General features: G+C 43.8%; 2 protein-coding genes across 4 annotated transcripts; one reads left to right on the top strand and one right to left on the bottom strand.

Annotated features, from left to right (window-relative positions):
- Window positions 1-319: 319 nt before the first annotated feature.
- ssbp3b (single stranded DNA binding protein 3b) lies at window positions 320-15,349 on the top strand. 2 transcript variants are annotated; one of them, XM_079267145.1, is made up of 18 exons: window positions 320-473; window positions 1,182-1,254; window positions 1,399-1,460; window positions 1,559-1,643; window positions 9,125-9,214; window positions 10,286-10,360; window positions 10,591-10,653; window positions 10,774-10,843; window positions 11,306-11,379; window positions 11,523-11,587; window positions 11,672-11,720; window positions 11,997-12,032; window positions 12,153-12,207; window positions 12,300-12,364; window positions 13,274-13,352; window positions 13,485-13,513; window positions 13,608-13,709; window positions 13,944-15,349. In XM_079267145.1, the coding sequence occupies exons 1-18, from the start codon at window positions 418-420 to the stop codon at window positions 13,971-13,973; spliced, it is 1,158 nt and encodes a 385-aa protein (XP_079123271.1). In that variant the 5' UTR covers window positions 320-417; the 3' UTR covers window positions 13,974-15,349. The 2 variants fall into 2 exon arrangements, with proteins under 2 accessions (XP_079123271.1, XP_079123272.1); XM_079267146.1 differs by lacking the exon at window positions 10,286-10,360.
- Window positions 15,350-18,543: 3,194 nt separating this feature from the next.
- dio1 (iodothyronine deiodinase 1) lies at window positions 18,544-21,324 on the bottom strand. Of its 2 annotated transcripts, XM_079267157.1 has the most exons (5): window positions 20,963-21,324; window positions 20,725-20,868; window positions 19,866-20,065; window positions 19,408-19,477; window positions 18,544-19,161 (listed from the first exon to the last, which is right to left on the bottom strand). In XM_079267157.1, the coding sequence occupies exons 1-4, from the start codon at window positions 21,297-21,299 to the stop codon at window positions 19,412-19,414; spliced, it is 747 nt and encodes a 248-aa protein (XP_079123283.1). In that variant the 5' UTR covers window positions 21,300-21,324; the 3' UTR covers window positions 18,544-19,161; window positions 19,408-19,411. The 2 variants fall into 2 exon arrangements, with proteins under 2 accessions (XP_079123283.1, XP_079123282.1); XM_079267156.1 differs by having other exon boundaries at window positions 18,546-19,477.
- Between the last annotated feature and the right edge of the window lie 1,923 nt (window positions 21,325-23,247).

Below are 23,247 nucleotides of genomic sequence, written 5' to 3' on the forward strand. Positions count from 1 at the left end.
TTAGATTATATACTCTCCTATACATCAATTTATTTTATTGTAGAATGTCATTTTGGTAAATTATCATACTAGTTCATTAACACTGAATGGGTAAGAAATCAACAGTGGGACTATTAAATAATCTTCATTAAATTACCTCGATATCATAAAGCTGTAAAAGCTCGACATCAACGTCGAAACCGCAAATTGAAAGCACGTCGAGGCAGACCTTAAGAGGAGACCGAGCTCTCATTGGCTGTCGGCTGCGTCAGTCAAGCGCTGGCCCCGCCTCTTCCCCCACACGGACCAGGCTCGGTTGAGTCGTCGGGTTTGAGGAGGAGTGCGGTTGGAGTGTAAGAGGGTCGCGGCCGCGATGATCTGACAGATGAAATAGCGACAAAAAAGACAGACAAGGCGGTCGTCCTCCCACACAAAACAATGTTCCCCAAAGGCAAAGGCACCCCGGTGCCGTCGGACGGCCAAGCACGAGAAAAGTAAGCTCGGAAACGTTTAATATTGTGTGTTTTGTGCCTCGTAAGTTGCTCTCTGTTGTTCGCTGGACGGACTAGCAAAGAGGCGATTTCCTCCTAACCGAGAATTGAATTGAATGAACCGCCTTGTCTGCTCGCCATTCCTCCTCTGAGCTCTCTTTTTTATTATTTTCTGTCTTTTCACACCTCTACTTAACGATTCCGAGTTCAGTTTGGTTGTGTTATAACCGGTCGGTTGTCTCATAATTTTTTTTGCTGTTATTCAGTCGCGAGAAAACAATAACATCGTCTCGCTACACAGTACATTGTTTTCTCTGTTGCGCTTCGGATAGGCTCCGTTTTATTTCCCATCAGCCCCAGGATATTGTACCTTAGCTAATACACCGCAGGCTGGTGGTGTGTGTGTATTTAACGTTTCACAACACGATGTTAAATTATACTGCTTGCTTTATCACTTTATTTTAATCTTCTCTTTGTAGTGAGTCGTCCCTAGGTCTCGGCTTGGTTACACGGTCCCCCATTTACATTTTCTTTTGGGCATAGGCTATTTGGCAGCCATTGTTCAGAGGGCCTGTGCCCGACTCTAGTCACTCACTGGCCGTTGAAGAAGATTGAATCTCCTGTTTTGACGTTTATTTTTTTTTGCCAGTTGGCGATATTTTGTTAAATTAAACCTAACATCAGTTCATTTTTTGTTCTTCCCCCACACAGGTTGGCTTTGTACGTCTACGAGTATTTGTTGCACATAGGAGCACAGAAGTCTGCACAGACCTTTTTATCAGAGGTATGTGACATTTTGGGGGAAAGTTCAACTATACTATGTGTCCTTTTTAAAAAATTTTGTCAACACATTTACATAAATGTTTTGCACAATATATTAAAATGAATTGACACGCATGGATAATGATTGAAATCCCCCTTGTGCTAGATCCGATGGGAGAAAAACATAACACTCGGAGAACCCCCTGGATTCCTACATTCCTGGTGGTGGTAAGTGATAATATTCCCGTCTCCCTGTTAACACGTCCAGAGGTTGTTTTGTGTGTTTTTTTTTTTTTTGTTTGCTTCACGACCCGTCTCGTCCACAGTGTATTCTGGGACTTGTATTGTGCTGCACCGGAGAGGAGGGAGTCATGTGACCACTCCAGCGAAGCGAAAGCCTTCCATGATTACGTGAGTAGTTCTTACACGGGAACTGTTGCACACGCTGCCTCTGTCTTCTGATAAAGAAGACAACAAGTCTGCTCCCAAGGCTAAGAAGTGGTGTAAATAATGTGCTTTGGGTTTTGCAATGAGTCGGAGCTATCGGAGCAAAGTGCTCACAATCTCTGTTTGTCAACACCAAATCGCCCATATTCCCCTTCAAGAGTGATACTTCTTCACCTTATTGTGATTCCTTTTTAGCTCGAAGAATGATTATGATTCACCCAAAGGTCATGTGCCCACTGCACCTTTTGTAGCTGTATTTAACTACCTAATTTAATTTGGGAGAGTATCTTCTTTTTTTTTTCTTCTCCTGAATTTACGATCGGTCATCTTGCCCTGTCGGTGGGTCGAACGATGCGTCCCACAGTGAGCTTTTATAGGCTTCTGGGGAAATGATGCTTATGTCAGCATGTCCTGAGGCAGACCTGTCGAGCTTCTTATCCACGCCTCGCTCAAGCTCCCTGCCTCAGCTGTGAAGACCAGAGAGACATTTCTGTGTGTTCTGCATAACTTCTGAGAGCTCTGTACACACACACAGGGTTCCCATGTGCCCTGGGGGGGGGAACAAAACCCCCAGAAAAACAGTTGACAAATTTTCCAATCATTGAAAACACAAATGTCCTGGAAAATCTTTATCTGACAATAAATCAGGGCTCAACAAAAGCGGAAAAACAATTCCATCTGAAAGGCTACGTTATGTTCAGGGACATATTAACGTTCAAATGGTAGTTTATGGAGGAGAGTGTTTTGAATGGGCTCCTCTTGGTTATGTTGTAGAAACGCTGTGAAGTCACGTCACATGGTAGCACATCCAGGACATTACATGACGTCGCTTTTTTCCCACCTTGTTTTTGAACTGTTAAATTAGTTAGCATGTAGCAATGGTTTCAGATGCGGCGTTGGGCGTTGTTGAGAGAGTTGGTTAGTGCTAAATGGGAACCCAATCGTATATGAGCCAAATACAGGCTAACGGTACTTTATTTTTACTTTGCTAGCATTGTCTCTTCAAAAGCAATGCTGAGTTGTTCAGCTAAAAATGGAGCATAACATTAAATGTTTAGGTTTTGTAGCATTAGCTCACAGTGGATGTGATAAGACTCCATTTAATTAACCTTAATAGTAAAGTATGCTGTGGTAAGAGTCAGCAGCAGTAGACAAAATATTAGACTGCTGTTTTTTGTGCTCAGACTATTCAGTTATTGGTGTTCAGGCAGCAATGGTTATTATAATTCATAAGAAAACAGGGATTTGTCAGTGAACGGCATGATTCCCGACTGTCCTACCAGCTAGATCGTCACTCGAAATGAATGTGAACCCTGATGTGTGGTAGCTTTAGGTACGTATGCAACATATTATCTGCAGGGAGAAAAAAACATACAGAATTTAAAACTGGAGAACTGTAAAGGCAGTCTCAATATTGCTCAGGACAAGTGCATCACTCGGTAGCGCATCGCTCCGCTTAGGATATTTGCATGGTATGGGTGTTTTTGCATCATGATAATTATGCCGTTTTAGAGAAAGTGCTGCATTGTTTCCAGCTTTGAGTCGGCATTAAAAAAAAAAGGCCCCATGAGGATCGGAGACGGTGGGAACTGCTGGTCGGTGGCTGCTGCTGCGGTTCCTTGTGTTTCATCATGTAGCTGACGTAAATTCGATTTTTTTAAAAAAGTGCTATATCAGCACGGCCAAGGAGAGACATCAGGGGTTAAGGAGTCCTCTCCGGATGAACGGTACACAGTTTGTAGGTGGGGTCGGTGATGTGTGAAGACAGGAAGGGGTTAAAGCGGAGATGTTGGTCCTGCTCTGGCAGATAGGGTTGTCAGGGTAACAGGCCTCCTGATCTGGCAGGTGACCTGTGAGCAGAGAGAGGCTACAGCGTCGCTCCTTTATAATAACCACATTCCGTATTATTCTAACACGTACAGATACATTTCGCATTGAAACATCTTCCTGGGTTGGATGGGGTTGGATGGTCTTGTATTGCGTGAACAACCTTACATTTCAGAACAGCTGCGTCTCTTTTTGGGGAAGATAAACATATAATAATATTAACAACCGATCTGATTCTTCTTATATTATTTTTGCAGTTTCTCCTCAGGCCGGTTTTCGAAAAAAAGAGATTTCCAACAGCACATAATAGGATGTCAAGATTTCAGATTGTGGTTCCACGGAGACAATTTTCATAACATGGAAAACATTAAGCAAAGAGGGAGCAGTGGATCGTCAGTCTGGAGCAGTGCGCTATGGGAGTTTTTTGTGCGGTCGGCTCTCCCCGACATCTTGTGGTTGCCCTTCGCTCTGATGCTCGTTCTCCTCGTGTTCGTGTGTGGATGTTGGCAGTCAGGCAAGTGTGTTTGTGTGGACAGTACTAGTTGTTGGACCCTGTCTTTGTCTAGGTGTGGGGGAGGTGATGGCTGCTCTTTTTAGCCGGCGGGGCTCGTAAAACCCCCGGCGTATTCACACAGGGGCCTGACGGGCGCTCCCAGAGGGGCCCCAGTTTGATTGATGGCTGTCACGGGGCAGATTGGGGGGGGGTGGGAAGGGGAGTGGTACTGTGGCATATGCCCAGCATCCACCTCCACGAGGAGCTGAGGGAATGAAAAGAGGAAGGAGAGATGAGAAGTGGAAGGAAACCTGCTCGGAGTAACCAGAGAGAGAGCATCCAGTCAGGATTCAGAGAGGGGTTTATGGTGTTGATTGATGGTTAAACATTTACAAGCTAAACATAGGGGCTGGTTTCTTTTTGAGCGTTGGTTCCAGTGGAAGAAGTGAGGCTGTTAAGAGCACGCAAGGTCAGGAGGCGACATTTGGGTGGTCTGTGCTGCAGCCCAACCACCCAGAACCCAACTACATTCTCCTTCATCCCTTTTTTACATCTCACGTTTTCTTGTCTCTCTGAGTATACCACTGTTTTGTTTTGTCATGGTTGCCTCAGTCAACCTCTCGGTCATCCTCACCCTGCGCTCTCTTTCCTTTCTTTCTCTCCCCCTCTGTATTACCCCCCCCCCCCTCCTCTCCTCTCTCTCTTGTTTTTGTAAAGAGCGCACAAGCACATCCGCCGTCGCTCTGGCCTTTTGTAACCTCCTTCAAGTGATTCGAGAATTCAAGGGGAAATTTGTTTGGCTGGGATTGCTGTGTGCTCGTGAACTACACACACATGTACACGCTGAATCATGTTAGGGGGGATGGGGGGGGGGGGGGGGTAGTCTGCCTTTTTTAAAAGAGGTCCCCTGGGAAGTCGTATGGAAGGCCCCCAGACAAGCGCCTCATAGCCCGGGGCAGGGCTGAGACATCTGCCCCTTTCCTGTAGCAGATAGTCAGCGGACAGACGGGGCTCGCTTCCAAAAAGGAAAAGCAGCATCAAGGCTATTCAGGACAGTCAAGCAAGCACAGCTGTGGGCTTTAGTTAGACACGATGAAGGTTTAACATAACAGTGCACGTTGCGTTTCAGTTTCTATGTTTACATTGTTTTATGACTCATTACATTAAATACAGCTTTGTTTCACTACATTTCTTTGAAGGCCTCATTCCAGGAACGGGCTCCTTAAGGGAAGTGGAACGAAAGAAGTCGTTGTTTCGCCGTAAAGGGACCAGACAATTTGGCTCTATGACCATACACCACTCCACTATGAAACGGTAGACGCTGTAGATCAACCGTTATCTATAATGAACTCCTGTCCCCCGTTGCACCGAGAATGTTTTCTTTGGTTGAACACGGCACACACTTTCCTTCAGATGAAGAGTTTACTACCGATCTCCCGTAGGAGCGGCAATTTATAGACTATTCAAATGCAATCAGAAGGAGGATGAATATCTTTAGAGATGAGCTGCAATTAATGCATTCATTGAGAACAATAACACACCTTAATGTCACAGGGAATTTTCTTGGAACATAGAACGGTGAAGGTTAGTTCCAGGCCCCTAATATAGAGGATACACGCCCTTCTATACTTAAAAGAGGGATCAAATCCTCTCAGGCTTATGCTGGCATGGTTGTGAGGAGCCTTTTCACATGCTGATAGTTGTTTTCCTATATGTATCTGCTTACGTTTATTTAGTACTTAATCTATTTGATATTATTGATAGCCAGTCTACACAAGTAATATTTAAGTTTTGGAGTTTGGAGAATATTTGTCCTGACTCTTTGTCTTTCCACGGTTTTCGTCATGCCCTCCTCTCTTTGTAATGTCACCAGGTCATTGTTTGATTGATAATGTTTACCATCTGGTCTTATTGCGTTGTCCCTGACTGTATGATCTCAGTGCCTTTAGTTCCATGAAGCAGTATGGAATCGTCTAAAATAGTGATAACGATGAGCCTGCAGCTCGAGCTGGTATCCCGCCCAACGTGTTTCGCAGAGTTCTGATTGGTTATCCTCACAAACGGTACTTTCATTTGACTTCAAAGCGTGCAAGTATGCCCATCACTGCTGTTAAATAGATAATTTCCAGCTATCATAGTAATAATTACACTTCGTGTGCTTCTAAGATGCTTTTGCTGCCGTTTTGATTCAATGAATCGTGAAGAAAGGTCCTCGTAAAAACGAGCGTAGTATTTACAGAGAGCCCTTTGTGTTGGTGAACCTGTCGGGCCATGCCGGTTAGACGCAGTAATTGCTGGGTGAACCCTTTCAAGTCGGGCAGGACGGGATCTTAACTTCAGTCTTGTTTGTCTTGCGTGCGGATGACTTGTCTTGGCAGTTAAATTCTTGCAAACAGGTCATGATTTGGTAATATTTTACTTCACGCACTGCTGGTCTTAACTGTTGTTAAGTGTATACTTTGAATATGGTGCTGACTTTGATCTCAGATTAAATGCAAACATATATTTAATGGTGATTTGGTGTTAAGTGGGTGGAAATGCTTTTAAATATCTTGGTCAGATGATTGAGATACTATATAGATGTGTACTGTATATCTTCAGTCTATGGTCACTAGTCATGTGATCGACATAAATGTACCTTCATGTCGGGCATAGATAAGAAATCTAGAGAATAAATATGCAGATTGGATCATGTGGGAAACGGTATAATTGTTGCATCAGTAAATCATAATGAAAGCTGCACATTTTGACAAATCTGTTGCATCATTTGGCCTTAAGATAATACATACATGAGTATGTATGCACATTTATTTCAATCCATGTGTATCTGTGTTTGCATCTTTTATCTGAAATACAGTTTGTTTTATCAATTACAGTTACAAGTGTAACCTGCAGATACACCAAACACACAGGTCTAGTGTTGCCTATGAGGTGACAAATTAAAAACGTTAAGAAGTGCAAACTCTCTGAGGTAGCACGACTTCTTGTGTCTTTGGTAAAAAGCGTCACCAAACATACACGCGCTGCTCACACCTTCGTGGGAAGTGTTGTGGTTTTCTAGGTATTTGAGCTATTTTAAAGGTTTTTGTTGTGACTTTTGTATCGGTGAAAAGTAAGTTAACTTTGAATCTTAATTCTAATGTTTTCATCCACGTATTTAGCAAAATGAGTCTGCAGATCAACTATAAATCTGCAGAAGATGTCTTCTCCCACACGATTCTAAGAGTATATTTCAGTAAAGAAACGGTGTTGATGGGCTGTGTCCCTGTGGTGATGGTGAGCTGATGAGATGTGACTTCTCTCTGTGGCCTCACTTCTCTCCCTGCTGAGGTATTTCACAGTGACCCTGCAGTGGCTGCCTGAGCAGATATAATTAGGGAAGGAGCAGTCAATACCAGGGAGTGTGTTGGCTATTGACCAGTAATGTTTTTAGCTCTGGACACTGTGTGTGTGTGTACTGGTACATCCATCATTGTAATGCTCATTGCTTGTTTGCGTACACCTACACTATATCAAGAGTGAGCTACGCATTAAGAAATGAGACTGGAGGAGCTTCTCTCGTTCTGAAGCTCTTCTTTGGAAGCTAAGCCCCCACAGCCCGGAGACATTAGCCCGTCTCGGATTGCCTCGGCTACGAGGGAAGAACAACTCAGTCAATTAGCAGCGTGTGACCGAAGCAAATGGCACATTAGCGAATTAGAGGCTGCGGTTTGAGCAGGATATCGGCCCAGCGAGCCCCTGCTGTGTAGCAGCACTTTGGAGCCACTGACTCATTGAATCCCACTGATATCCTGGATCAACCGAGTACAAAGGCCTCATTAACCCATTAACACCGCTTCCATACAGTCCACCCACAAATGATGCGGGGCTACAGGACCCATGTTGAATCCATTTCTTTCTCTTTTTCCGATTAGTTGGCAGTGCGTTAAATTATGTCTATACAAAAATAACATGGAATGTAATTTTAATTTAATTCCCAAGTCTGGACAAGGATCACATAACGCACAACAACCCTTTCAGATTGACGGCCAAATTTATTGAGCCGAACCTCGTTTCCTTCCGTCTTGCGCCCTTTCACACACGCCATGGTAGTGCCGGAATGGATGGGGGGGGGGAAGTCCAGCAGATGGCGGTGATGCATTACTTATGGATGTTGACAGCCATAAAAGTAAACAGAAGAAGAAGAAGGGGCAAGACTAAATGTAAGGCCCAATCCCAATGTCCCCCCTAAGGCCTCAAACCGTGTGGGTATTTATTTTATACTTTGTACTCCCTGATTTGAATGTCTTCCAGGCTCTTTCCTCACAAGATGAGGTCATTTCAAAGAATATATTTACTCAGCTTCAATGACAAAATCTAATATTTGATGAATAAATAAATATCCTCTGACTTCATGTTTTTTTTGTTCCATCTTTAACTCTTAATGTTTCTGAGTACATTTAATATTCCAGGGACACCTGTGTCGTCCTCTTTGTTTCCCTTTTTTTTTTCTTTTTTTTTTTAACGTCTCCATGCTTCCGCTGGTTACCCAGTGTTAAATGTCACATCGCAATGAATTGTGGGTAATTCCCTTGGGCAAAGTCAAATACCTGACTTATGAAAAGGGTTCATAAAGGGCTCAAAATGTCTGCGAGCGAGCCCTCAGACACTCGGTGGTTTGACAGGGGGACGGTCCTAAACCCTCGGGGACTTTACGGGAAAGCACTGACATCCATGCTGAACTGTAAAATCAGTTGTGGACTGAAATGGATATTCAGCAGAGTCTTGTGATCGGTTTGTTTGTCCCCTGTGAGTCAGACAGACGTGACCGTTTAAGTGCAATGTTTCTACTTTCATTCACAACACAGCTGCACCAGCACTTCCACGGAACTGCTGCTAGGTATTGAGATGGGAAAGTGGCATTACAGATTTCCCTGAACAGCGATCCTCTGCTCCCACCGGCACATGACCCCCGTGTAGGAATGAACGTTTCCGTGATGGACTGCGTGTGTGAACGGGACCTTTTTTTAGAATATTCGATGCGCCAAGAACCTCGGTCATGAAGGGATTAAATAGATTTCCAGCAATAACATTTCAAGATCCATGCGTGTACTGAGAATATTTTCTATCCTTTTTCTTTTCTTAGAGTGCAGCAGCAGCCCCCAGTCCTGTGATGGGAGGGATGCCCCCTAGTGAGGGCATGCCAGGAGGACCCATGCCACCCGGCATTTTCCAGGTCAGCGAATTTACCACAGTGATACCGTGCGTCACCGTTAGGAACACTCCTACATCGACTGCAAAATTGTCATAAATTGGTATCCTGTGGACGGACAAATCATTCTAATGAACTGATCGTTTTCCTGGTTTTCCCGCTTTGTAAAAGGCTGTCAGGGTTTTTGTGTGTCTCATGAAGCTGTAGGTCTCCACATCGGTGCGTCTACGCCGCTTTTAGTCTTTTTGTTTTGCCCCACTGTGCTCAGTGAACTTGTAGTAAACATCACAGACGTCCTGTCTGCCTGGGCTCCTCCGGTGCTGTAAACTGGCCATTTTCCCTAATGGAGAAATCGAAAGGTGCCGCACCTCCCTGAGAAATCAATATCTTATGAGAATTAACTGTTGGCAGGCAACTGTATGGAAGCGGCTCTAAGAGGTGACATGAAATTGCAATGCTGCTCTGATATCCACCAGCTTATTATGTACTAGAAGGCACAAAGGCGTGACTCAATTATGTGATCACGTTAATATCAGGAAAGACGTTTTTGACATTGATACATGAACGCACTCATACTTTCCAGATCAGAATCCATTGGAGGGGGCTAAATTAGACCTCTCTCTCTCTCTCGCGCGCTCTCTGTCAGATTAGCGACACAGTGCCGGTGTTTTGTGTTGTTATAGAGCTAATTGCATAGAGCTTAATTGACACTGTTAATTCAGGGAAATTAGCACTGATGACATGCTGCATGCAGCAGCTTCTTGATGACTTGACTGACGGGCAAAAGAGCACACACACACACTCCATCTCGCTGTCTCCTTTCCCTCATTCAAGGCGAAACCATTTGCTTGCTCCGCTCTGCTCAGTCGCTCTTTTACTGTGTGGTTGGTACATGGAATCTTATTTCTGTACATTTCTTTTTGCCACCACACTTTGGTTCTTGCGCTCCAACTGTCCACTGCCCCGCGGTAACCCTGCTCCTCTCTCTGCCCCTCTTCTGTCACTTCTGTTTCTTGCTCTCTCTTCATCTCATCCTCTCTTCTCTCCCTCCTCTTGTCTTCCTTCTTGCGTCTCTTAATTTGTGCAATGCCACAGGGTCCTGCTGGTCCCCAGGGCTCTCCTCACCCTCAGGCTCCTCCCCCTAACAGTATGATGGGACCTCACAGTCAGGTAACACTCCCTCTCCTTCTTTCTCTCTCTTTTCTGTTTTTTTTCTGTCTGCGGTCGTTTGGGAACGCGTGTTCTCAGTGCTGATGCTTCATGCTTTGGCATCTGTCTCAGCTTAATGCTTTATGCTGTTTTCAATATTCACACACACAGAGAAATGATTTAGTTCTACATTTTGAGAGATGTTTGTCATTTCTTTATTTAAATCTCAATGAGCGTTGTTTCTGTTGTAGTCCTTCATGTCGCCTCGCTTCGCTGGAGGCCCAAGAGGTCCCCTCATCAGGATGTCTAACCAGGTAGAGCTTACACACACACACACACACACACACACACACACACACACACCATGGATGCAGAATACACAATACATATTTAACAGTTTAATTGACTCTTTGTGTTTTTTACATCCCCGGCAGCCACCAGGCCCAGGCGGAGGACCGGGTCCTCATCCCATGCTGCCCAACATGGACCCAACACGGCCACAAGGTACTGCGTTCGCATTTCTACTAGGACCGAACCTAGATCCCATATCCATCTCGGCTCCAAGTCCTAACTTCAGATCCTCAAGCCTCCCGTCGCTAGTTGTCCCTGAAGGCTTTTGCCATCAGGACCCCTCTGCTCAGGAATTATCTTCCTGAGGAGATTAGACTGCCAACAAATTACGTTTTTAAATTATTGCTTATAACTTTTTATTTTTCTGAGAAAGAATTTTTGACACCTGATTTGCAACCTTTTTGTTTGTTTTTATCATTGTAACTATGTTGTGTATGGTTATTCATGTTTTTGTTGTTTTATTCTCAGGTATGTTATGAAGCACTTTTGTAATCTTGTTTTAAAAGTGCTATAAAAATAGTTATTATTATCATTCACTTAATCTACTTACTGCACCTGCAGTAGAGAAATTATTTCCTGGCTTATCGCTTCACATAGATTTCCTTTTCCCTTCAGGCCATCCTAACTTGGGGCCAATGCAGAGAATGAGCGGCCCTCGAGGCATGGGGCCTATGGGGCCCGGCCCTCAGGTAGGCTGTTGTACTAAACATAGAATAATATCACCACTGCCTTGATGACCCCAGTCAGTCGTCTTTACCAGACTGGTTTACTAAAGTTATTTTGATGGTATCAGTGGTTTTAAAATCTTTTTCTTTTTTTTTTTGTCTCTCAGAACTTTGGTGGCGGGATGAGGCCTCCACACAACACCATGGGCCCCGGTATGCCAGGAGTGAACATGTGAGCCTTTTAAAAGTTCTTTCACATGTCCTTCAACCTTAATGCATTAAATATCTAAAATCTATTTATTCATCTACCATCTAGGGGCCCAGGGACTGGTCGGCCATGGCCCAATCCCAACAATGCCAACTCTGTGAGTACCAATGCACAAAAACACACACACATATCCACCCAGAACAATGCTGGTTCAGATTGCAGTCAGATTTCCTCTGAGCTGCAGAGGTGTAATGTGCTCCACGGGTCCAGACTGGGATGTAACTGTAGTATTGTGTGTCACGGTTTCCACAGACAGTTGGACAGACCGCCGTAATGGTATTAGGACGATCAAATGATGGATGACATTGTGAGGTGTCGAAAGGGTTTGCACTCACCCATTTCTGGTCTGTAATGTTTGTGTGTTTGGTTTCAGATGCCTTACTCATCACCCTCTCCTGGTGCATACGGGGTGAGAGCACATCCTGGCATCTTAACTTACACGTACTATTTGAAAATATCATCTAAAATGTTTTTACATGTAAATGTTCTTTCTTTTCTTCCTTTCTATCTTTTGACCGATTCTCCGTAGGGTGCATCTGGAGGTGGGGGCCCCCCAGGAACTCCCATCATGCCCAGCCCTGCAGGTTAGTGCTTCGTTGACCTCAGCTGTTACTCACTCCCCTTTTTCATGAACTATCGCAGTACCACTTATATGTATGATTGCACCTTTTTACAGACTCAAACAACTCTGGTGACAATTTGTACACCATGATCAACACTGGACCCGGCAACCGAAATAACGTAAGTTCTGTTCCATCGCTCAAGTGTGGATTTGGTAGTAGAAGTACAATCGGCGCACTTTCTAGACAACCATCGTTGTATCCTACTAACCACTGAATTACTTCTGTTCCTCCCTTTTGCACCCAGCCCACCACCCATCCTGTCTCAAGCGATTGATCTGGTCTATACAGCCATGTTGCTGTGAAAATACATTTGATCTTTAAGTTAAAAAATGATTCTACATTCACGTCATCACTGTGAAGTACATTAGGGCTTACAGACTGTCTTTGTTTTTTCGTGCTGAATTACTGACATTCTTCTCAGGATGATGAGTTGCTGAACCTGGTTTGAATCACTCGGTGATGTTCCACATCATCATATTGCATTATATGATCGAGTCTTGTGTCTTTCTCACAGTTATGTGGGATGTTAGATCTCGCAGCTTTCAGACGGATCAATACACGCATCAACCTGAGCCCCTGCATAGCGCTGAAGGAAAAGAAACAACTGGGAAACACTGGACATCTTTCTTTCTTTTTAAACTTATTTAAAGTACTTCATTTTTATGGTTTATTAAGAAAATTCCACTTCCTTGATAACACATCAACAGAGCTGGCCTTTACTAACACACCTTCCTAAAGCACATTGGAGTTGCGCTATCCACCCAGGAATGTATGGAAACTATTTTTATGGACAAAACAAATGCAGTTGTTATGGCGTTTCCATCTGCGTGTTATTTGATACGGTCGGCTTCTGTTTCAGTCTCCTCTGCATCTGAAATGATCCGAACACGGAACGTTCAGTTGAAATAGAGACTGAAGTTCACAGAAGTAGAAATAAGTTGTTTTTTTAAGTCTCTTTTATTTTGGACCTGGTTGGGTGTTGTGGAGACGCTGTTAGTGAGTCCATGCGGTCCTGTTTCCCCTCTAGTTCCCGATGGGCCCCGGCTCTGACGGACCCCTGGGAGCCATGGCTGGGATGGAACCACACCACATGAACGGGTCACTAGGTAACGCGGCTGACAAGAAAAAAAAAAAATGCACGCACGACCACAACACAGAAATGTTCTGGTTGCATCAAATGATCTTTTCTTCACGGTCATAGAATACAAACATTGTTCTTCATGTCGTTTCATTCTCAGGCTCCGGTGATTTGGATGGAATGAACAAGGTAAATATTGTAACCGCGCAGAGTTTTTTTGCATTTAGAGCTGAATTAATCATGACATTTTATTTTTTAAACGTGGTCAACTCTTCGTTTCCAGAATTCTCCAAACAATTTAAGTGGCATTAGCAATCCTCCCGGGACCCCGAGGGATGACGGGGAGCTGAGTGGAAACTTCCTCCACTCTTTTCAGAGCGAGAACGTGAGTCTCCCTTCTTGCCACTAGTGGAGGCTGTAATAGTAGTGAGATGGAGCCAGAGGGCTGGCGACCACACAGAACAGCCACAGTCACGGCATATTAACATCACTGACTACAGTAGCAGCGTGAAGAGCTGGCCGGGCGTCTGACCAAGGAGAGCTTGGGAGAGAACGTGTGTGTGTGTGTGTGTGTGTGTGTGTGTTTTAATCCTCTCTTCTTCTACCTGTGCCTCCACAGTACTCTCCAACCATGACCATGAGTGTGTGACCTCCCCTCCGCCCCACCCAACATTATTTGCCATCATTCCGAGGATCTGAACTCACGATAGGACACGGCCAAACACATCAGCACCGAATCAGGGACGGGCGGCATTTTGGTTCCACGCTTGACGCCAGAATGCTGATCAGAGAGAGAGAGAGAGAGAAAAATCCAAAATGGCTGGCGACCACTGCTCCTTGCTCAACATGAAGGACAATTTCTCCCATTTATCACGACCCCCAAGTGTGACAAAACCAGCTACTGAAGTGCATACATGACACGTTTTACGTTCTTTGCAGAGCCCCCCCCCCCCCCCCCCCGCCCAATAACCCTCTCAACCCTAGAGCGCAGAGAGAGAAAAAAAATGGTTGAACGTTTACCTCTTGTACTTTTTAATTATTGCTTTGTGGTGCAGGAAATGTCTCCGCTTTCGTCCCTTAAAACACTGGAGAGTGTGCATATGCATTGTGAGCTTGGAAACGTTTTTGTCTCGTCCTTTTACTTCTCGCCATGCGTACTGTGTCACAGTTTGACATAGGACTCAAGAATTTGCCTTTTATGAATAACGTACTGTCCTACCCAGTGCCCACCCTTCTATTTGAAGAGGTTCGTATAGGGGGAGAGACTTGAAAGATTACTTATGTAAGTGCTCAGATGCTTCTTGCAATGTCACATTGATCCCGTTCGATCAGTTCCAGTATCCGGGGCTGTTTTTCTTTTCTTTTTTTTAAAATATAATTTAAACAGCTGGATGGCTGTCGCGTTCTGTTCGAGGGAAGCCAGACCTGGGCATAAGAAGTGAGTGCATGAATGCTGAGAATCTGTGTACAACATACTACCTAGTGCTGCTCTTCTCTACGTGGACACCTGCTTTAAGATGTGGTGTGTATCTCTTTACCCGTCTGTGCTTAACACTCTGTGCGCTCCATCGTCGTAGCCGTCCGTCTTCTCTCCAGTTGTGGTTGATTAATGATGAGATGGCTATGAATGAGCGAGCCCCGTTTTAATCTCTCGTACGTATTGGTTGTTCACACTTCTCCTCCCGTGTCATTGGTCGTCCCCTCGCCCCGGCCCCTTCTCGCCCGCCCACACATTATTTTTTTTTTTTATATTTTGATACGATCTTTGACTTATATATATCTTGGTTATATTGCCCCAGTTATTCAGCTCGTCAAAGCTTTCTAAACCCATTCTAGTAGGCGTCATTATAAACTTAGCAGCAGTCTTGTAAATGTGATGAGAAGTTTTATTTCTTTTTTTTCTTTTTTTTTCCTGTGAACATTACGCATTATATACATCTGTCCTATGTTGCCTTTATTTGCTGATATTTTTTTATTTCAAATTGAGGAAAGATTGCTTGTTAATATAATTTTACAATAACTTAACTCCATGTGTTGGTTGTTTTTTTATATTGTGCCTGAATGTAGATTCGAATCGCATCAGATTTTAGGAGTAACAAGAATATGCTGCTGAAGCTGTGGACATGACGGGTAATGTGTAATGAACGCTTAAGTTACACAAAGCATTCAAATGATGCATAAAAAGTTATATAGACACCGGAGGGATAGCTCACTGTGGGGAATATATATATAAATATATAAGTATAAGTGTCCAGCAGCTGACATTACATTCACATCTCTTCTCCTTTGACTGTTGCTGCTGCAGTAACTCCACACGGCAGCCTGTAGCATGCAGGTTGTTTGTGGCTGCAGTGGAGCCCTCATCACAGGTATCAGATGTCCGTGTTGTGATGAGTTCCACCGTTCCATTCCCCTGTAAACGTCTCCGATTGTGTCATTTGAATCATTTAATCCCCCCCAAGAGGAAACTCTTGATTCAATATTTGCTGTAGTCTGCAGCAACCAGACCAACAGGAGGAAATCCTGGAGCGTGAGGGAAACGCTGTGCAGGCCGGGCTGAGCTGCTGGCGACGTGAGACAGCAAGAAGAGGGACGCAGTGTCTCAGTTGAGTAATAATACGCTTCATTTAATGAGCACTTTTTATACAGGAAAGTAGAGCTCAAAGCCGGTTACACATTTCAACAAGGGCAAATAGACTATAATAAAAAGACGAACAATAAAAATGAGCAAATTCGTTAACAAATCAAACAAATGCTGCTACATAATCCAAAAAAGGCTGTCTAGGTCATTTTAATCAAATTACAGTTATGAGGTTTCCCCTGTAATCCTGTTAAATTGTGAAACCTTGGAGCATTCATATACAACAGAAACCCTTATTAATTAATACAGTTTGCAATGCTGATGGTAAACTTAACTGTGGAAAACAAGTGCTTGTAAAAGATGGCACAGGTTCACCTCATGGACACTGTTTTTAAATAAGTCGTGTTTGGATGCACGCATGGCATCAAAGGGTTAAGACGGGTCGGGTTGAGTCGGGCTCCTTCACGGTACAGGACAGACACGTGGAGGTTTTTTGTTTTTTTTTCCAGGTAAGGTGGCAGGTCTTCCTGTCATTGATTTTAACATACTCAACCAGATGTTCTTGGCTCTGGCGTCTCTCAGTGAGGAAAGGGGTTTATCCCTCAGCAAGTCAAACAGTTTGTGTAATAAGAATGTGTCTCAAAATACTGTATGAGAAATCTTACCTTTACATCATTTCCACCTGGTGGGTAGTCTAGGCACAAGTGTGAGTGGTGAGTCACCCAACAACCCACTGCACACCGAGCCATAGCAGCCCTGGCTGAGTGGGTTGCCAGGTTGTGTCTCACTATCCAAGTAATCCAAATGTGAACGGTCACAGTGGATCTTCAGGGAGATTCATGTCGAAGCAGTCTGTGTTTTGTTTAGCCAATATCTATTCATCTCCACCTGCTGGAGAAGGCCGTGGGATACAGCTGAACCTTGAGTCATAATCACAATATGTGTGTGTTCCCTAAGTCGAGAAGGAAACTCCATGATCTATTGTTGGGAATATGTGTGTTCCTTAGAACTTGTTCTCTTTTGCTGCCTTTGTCTAGTTTGGGTTTTTCTTAAGAAGTCTAGAAGGTAAAAATAGTCCCTTCTTGCAGCACGTGGCATCTGTGAACCCCTTTAAAAAAAGCTTCCCTGTACTGTGAAAGCTCCTTCACTTTTCTTAGATGATGCATCCGTTGCCTCTTTGTAAAAGTTGGGTGGTCATGATAATATCTCAATCAAGGCGTCACAAATCAGCAGCAAAGGTGGTACGAACGGTAAATATCCAAACTCAAGTTTCAGCTTAAACCAATATTGATTACATTAAAGGAAGCTAATACTTTAATACTACTTCTTTGTGGACCACGAAATTTAGCCAGATGTGTCACAACAATGCCTGGGAGCCAACAAGAAAAACAACCTCATGTTTTTTGTGTCTGTTGCTCTCCTGTTGGAGTGAAAAACTGCTTCACACTGCCCTCTGGTGGGGTTCAGAGGACACACCATCTTTACATAACATATTTTCTCTCCCGAAAAGCAACTAAATACACTGTATGCGCTGGCTTTGGTTTTACTTAAAGAGTCACACGTGGATTCTAACACAAGTCCACGGTTGGGAGGATCTGACAGCGTTGTGGTTCCTGTCGAACAAAAGGAAGCTGCGCTGCTGCCGCCTGCTCTCCACAGGATGTGGATTAAGATCTGCCTGGCTGGGCAGGAGCCAAACCTGTTCTCCAACTTCAGATCCACGCAGTTAAGGTTATGAAAGCTGCAGCGACAAAACAACAAACCTGCTTTGTTCATTACCGTACCCTGGTAGTAGCTTTGTAACCCGAGCTATGATCCTGTGGTTTGTTTTGTCACTTGGTCTTTTGTGATTTATATATTAAAGTATTACTACTTCTTTTTTTTTTTTAAACAGGGTTTACTTTTCCAGTCACTTTTACACTAATCAGACAAACCAGGGCACGAATCACCACTGATGCAGCTTTTTATTGCGTGCATTTTTGAAAAATATTGAAATCTACCCAAATACTGTACATGAGTGGGTTCTTAATTAAATATTGTTGTGGAGGCAAAAGCCATAAAGACAAGAGGAAAGCCAATTAAACTATTTATAATGATACTGTTGGGAGTTTAATCATTCTTACCTTGAGGTAAATCATTATTTTCTATTATTAAAATAGTTCCCCTTTCACCCCTAAAAGACATCAATAAAACCTAGACCTTGAAAGGCAATGCACTCCCGTTTGCTTAGTGTTATACAACACTATTGAAGAATTAAAGCAAGAGAGGCAGTACGTTTTGTAGTGAGACTAGACACGCTGGGAGCCAAAATCGATGGATTTGCAAACACTTAGATGGTTAGGTATTAACTCACATCAGGCCTGAATGCCACACATCACGTGTGTGTGTGCGCGTGCGTGTGTGTGTGTGTGTGTGTGCGCGCACACAAACTTGTTGATCTTGGCATGACTCGCATACAGTGCAGGACGTTTACCATTTGTCATTTCCAGACAAGACGGTCAACAACAGCCAGCTCGCCGTGTGTTGTCACACTGCTGTGTGCGTCAACAGTTCAGCCCTCGGCCATTTTCCCCACAGAAACATGACGTAAGAAGAAAAACACCTCAGCCCGTCTTAATGGGTGAGTCAGCGGCTCAGAGAGGCGATGATACATGTTTCAAAACAATGGCTGCTGCTTTTTATTTGAACAATGATTTCACTTTACCCAGTTTATTTCCATCCAGCTGTGTCGGCAGTGGAGGAAGGGTCATGGAAACACAATTCAAATCATATGTCGCGTATGAATGGAGGAGCTGATGCAGGAGTCTTCTTCCCAGGTTGTTCTTTATTGTGCCATCATGCAAACGTTACATGTCTCATCATGAATGCGCCTACATAAACCAGAGAAGGCTGTTTTTCAAGTAATCCATCAGGTTACAGTCACCAGAGGTTTGCACTGTAACCATCATATATATAAAAAACACCCTCCTGTGAAATTACCTCGGAGCATTCACTGACAACAGAAGCGCTTAGTAAATGATACAGTTTACAATGCCAACGACAGACTTAATGATAAATGAACCTGCGACAAAAGTGGCAAACGAGTGCTTTCATTGACATCAAATCTTACGGCCTTTTAAACGTCAAAATTTAAGACAATTTAGGGGACATCTCCTGTACATTGTGCGACGTCTCAAACAAACTCTTGAACCAGACCGTCTCTCTCCGTTTCACTTCATCTGGCTACAGAGGCCAACGGTTTAATCTGCAGCTGTCACTAAGAAACACAGAGAGGCGAATTCAAGCTCAGAGATTGACAGTAGGAGCACGTTCTCCTCCTCCTCCTCCTCCTCCTCCTATTAGTGCAAGTTTGAATACTATTTCTACAGCTATAAAGTGCAGATATAAAACCACATGTAGATTCAGCAGTTCATTGATTAAAACAATATGGTATTGGTTGATAGGAGAATATATGTTGACTATGATGTGGGCGGACTAGTCGGATGGCAAATACTTGAACAACCTTCTTATTTCACCTTCTCCAGGAACGAACGCACCGCCATTGGATCGTAACCCCAAGGCCCCACGCCCCCCTAGAGAACGCAGAGCGAGAGGAATGTTAATGACAAAATAACACCATTTAGTTCCCACTTTCATTAGCGATGACAAAGAACATGCGCACAGAAGACACCAGACACGTCTGCGCCTTTTTAACACCTTGTAACTACATTCCTGGCTTCGCTAACACGGGCCTGGCTTCATGCCAAGAATTTTAGTGTCGCCTGAATCTTTCACTGCTCCTTCTCATGCGATAGCGTGACTGCAGATAGCCTGAGTGCAGATACACACACAATGCTGGTACTGCTTTCGCTCACGCGATTCATTGCATTGGCACGTGGGACGTGACAAAACGTTTACCGTCAACCCGTCAATCACGGTCGCTTGAATTTGACTTAAGTGTCGGTGGCGCACGGCTCTCACCTTGTAGACAACTTTCCCAGCCTGCAGCACGTAAAGCCTCTCGGGCAGAGCGCCGTACTTTATGGCAGACACGTCGCTCATGTCGTCGACAACCACCGGACACAAGGGCTCCTTCTGAACCAGGATCTGTGCTGCAGACAGCCTGTCCTCCAGGCTCTGGTGCTGCTTGATGTCAATGTTGTTGGTGAAGGCCCAACCATCTGACACAGAAATAAAGAACAGGAGTCTTACTGGAACTGGATGCTGAACGCAGCGTCATACGTTTTACAGATGTTGCATTACGGCATCGAGAGTTTATCGCAGTGTTATTAAGGGGAACGTAGCCCAGACTGTAGTTACCGCCCCATTTATATGCACAACAGCTACAGTTCAAGGACTTAAAAGGACTTTTCTGTTCCTTAAGTGAACCTTTTTTGGGGGGGGGGGGGGGGGGGGGACTCAACACTTGACTATTTTGGGACAATATTAAATGTGATGAAGTAATCAAAAGCTTTTCTAGTATCATCTGAAAATTGAATCAAGTGATCATTTAGAAATTAAAATCTTAAATTGCTGCATTTAGAAATCCTCCGTTGCAGGGATTATTCCATTAGGATAAGTAAGTCTGATTATTGATCAATAATTGATCTAATTGATTATTAGATTATTCTGTACTTTCAAGTGTAAGGAAAATCAGGAACTTTCAAGGCACACATTCATCTTTAAAACTTGAAATGTTCACTTTCAAGTCTCTCAGGAAAGTGCTGATATATACAACTTTGCACAATTTCCCCAGACAGATTTTGGATTCATAGCTTCTGCAAATAAGTCTCAGCGATACTGACACCTTCACCTGGCACACTGGGCTACTTGTACTCACCTGTTGAATGCGCCTCGGCGATGTAGACCACAAGAAAGTCAGCCACGTCGCTGAAGTCCCTGACGAGTTGCTTGAACTCGTCAAGTTTGAAGATGAACGGGGGTCAGGTGCAGCTTCCAAAACTCAACACCAGCGCTCTGTTGTCTGCAGTAAAGGAAACACCGCTTTAGATGTAGGAGCAGAGGGAGAGAGGGATACAACCTGATCGATACGCAAAAGCCCACATCTTGTCACGCACCTTTCAAGTACTTGCAGATACTTGTTTTCTTTCCCTCCAAGTTGACCACAGATGTGTCCGGAGCTTCTCCCCCCACAAAGGCATCTTGTCCGAGAGACATCCACAGGTGGCTGCCGACGGCTTTCACGAAATCAACAGATGCAAATGTCAGTCCCCAATCTTCATACTTGAAGTTGGGATTCTGGGTCATCGTGGACCTTTCACCCATTTTGAGAATGATCTTCTTGGTGAGACTTGGTGAAATAAACCGCAGAACAAAGAGTGCGGCATTGAGTCCTATCATGAAGCAAAACAAGGATGCTGTCGACAAATACACCATCAGTCTGTGCAAAGACATGCTTGCTTCCTTCCTTTGTGGCGAACTCCTGTTTCCACAGTCTCCTGCAGAAACTGACATCTGATAGTCAAACACGCCGGTCACCGCCCACTAGGCTCACGTGTCACAACAGCTGCCTTCGAGGCCTCTTCGAGAGCTCGGAATTTCTAGATTACCAGTGGCGAGTACTTTTGGAGCACTTAAAACACAACGGATCCTTTGTTATCCGGAAAGAAGATAACGTTTCAGTCTTACAACAAATCCCAGTACTCTTGGAAGCGATGCTACTTCAAAACATCTCCCTTTAGGACGATTTGTCAGAAGAAGAGAAGTAACATGCCCCATTAAAAGTCCCGTGGCAAACAATAGCTCGGGTTTCCTACACAAACAAAGTCAGAGGAGCCTACTTACTAGCTAAAATACTAGCTAGCGTTAACTGTTGTAACAATTCGAGGTTACAGGAGATATTCACAGATACTTTAAAAACAAACATGAACATGCACTTCTTGCTTAGCTATGAGACTACCCAAAACTATGCCCCACACTGAAGCTAGCAGAGTGTGAGGGAGTCACTCAACACGCACATGTGGCACGAGTGTGTTAGCTGTCGAGCTAACATGTTAGCTTAACCACTGTTTACCTATGCCATTTCAATACACATCGCGAGGTGACACTGGACACATGGTGAATGTAAGTGTATTTTAATGTCGATGGTCCACAAGCATCTGAAATATGTTTGGCTGCTGCTTTCTAGTGCATTAGGTTAAAGTTTCTGTACTTTAAATCTGCCACATGTATCCCACTACTCGTGATTAATGATGGGAATTTGAATGTAGAAATGTCAAAACATTTTCTGAGTTAGGTCTGGCACACTTGCGTCACCGTGGTCATTCCCAGTGATATGTGTCTTGCTTGCTGAATCATTTTTATTTTCAGATAAATAAATCCAGTGACCCTCCGGTCATCTATTCTAGACCATGAAACTCACTTGGTTCACACGTTCATCATGTAACGTTATCTTCCAAAATAAAGGAAAAGAGTGAATTTGGTAAACATTTTTAAATGGTTTATCGCAGTACCACTTAATCTGTAATGGACACAGACTATAAAAGCTAACGGCTACTAAATGATTAACTTTATAGCCCTCGCTCCTTCCCTTTACCCACTTCCTTTTCTTGCTAGCAGATAACTGCCCCAGGCTGCCATTGGGTCATATCATTACCATGTGTGTATTAAAATATGTGTACTGTACTGGATTAGTATTTGTGGACTCTATTGCGCAGACTGGGAGGAACTAGGAGGATCCATCGTGGTCCAAGACTCCAAGGCCCCCAATCTGTCCATATTCCTTAAATTGTCCCAAGTTTCTTCCATCCAGATAGGCGACGAGTACAAAATAAATACATCCTAATAGTTCAAGTGACATGCAGGACATTTTAAAGGAATGAAAAACACTCAGGCACACGACTTGAAAGTTAAAGATGTGGATTCTAAACATTTCTTTTACTTTTTGACGAAACCAAGTCAAACTACCCAAACAGAACTCTATTGCTTGTGACGGTGTGTGGAAGCTGAAGGAAAAGGCCTAGGCTAGCCTTGCTAAAACTACAGGCCGGTTTGTGACGGTGATCATGTTTATCTCTCGAGATTTTCCAAACAAATACAATACCTGTTTAACAACACCATACTGCTTGTATTCCATGCAGGCATTGTTTAAATTGATCTATCTTTTCACATCAGTTCACCATCACTTGTTCTTGATTGGTGGCTGTGTTCATATGCTCAGTTACACCCACCAGGTGGTAAGATGCAACAGCACAAATGTTGTAGTTGATGTCAGAGTTTATATGAGTCCCCAGTTTAATTTTACCAAAGTCAGATTTTGGCATGTTGTTTTAGAAAACATTTTTGGTCAGAAGTATTTTAACAGCAGAATGAAGACAAGTTAAAAGAAAGAGCTGAGCTATCC

The sequence above is a fragment of the Melanostigma gelatinosum genome, assembly GCF_949748355.1.
Source record: "Melanostigma gelatinosum genome assembly, chromosome: 4".
NCBI classification, from domain to species: Eukaryota; Metazoa; Chordata; class Actinopteri; order Perciformes; family Zoarcidae; genus Melanostigma; species Melanostigma gelatinosum.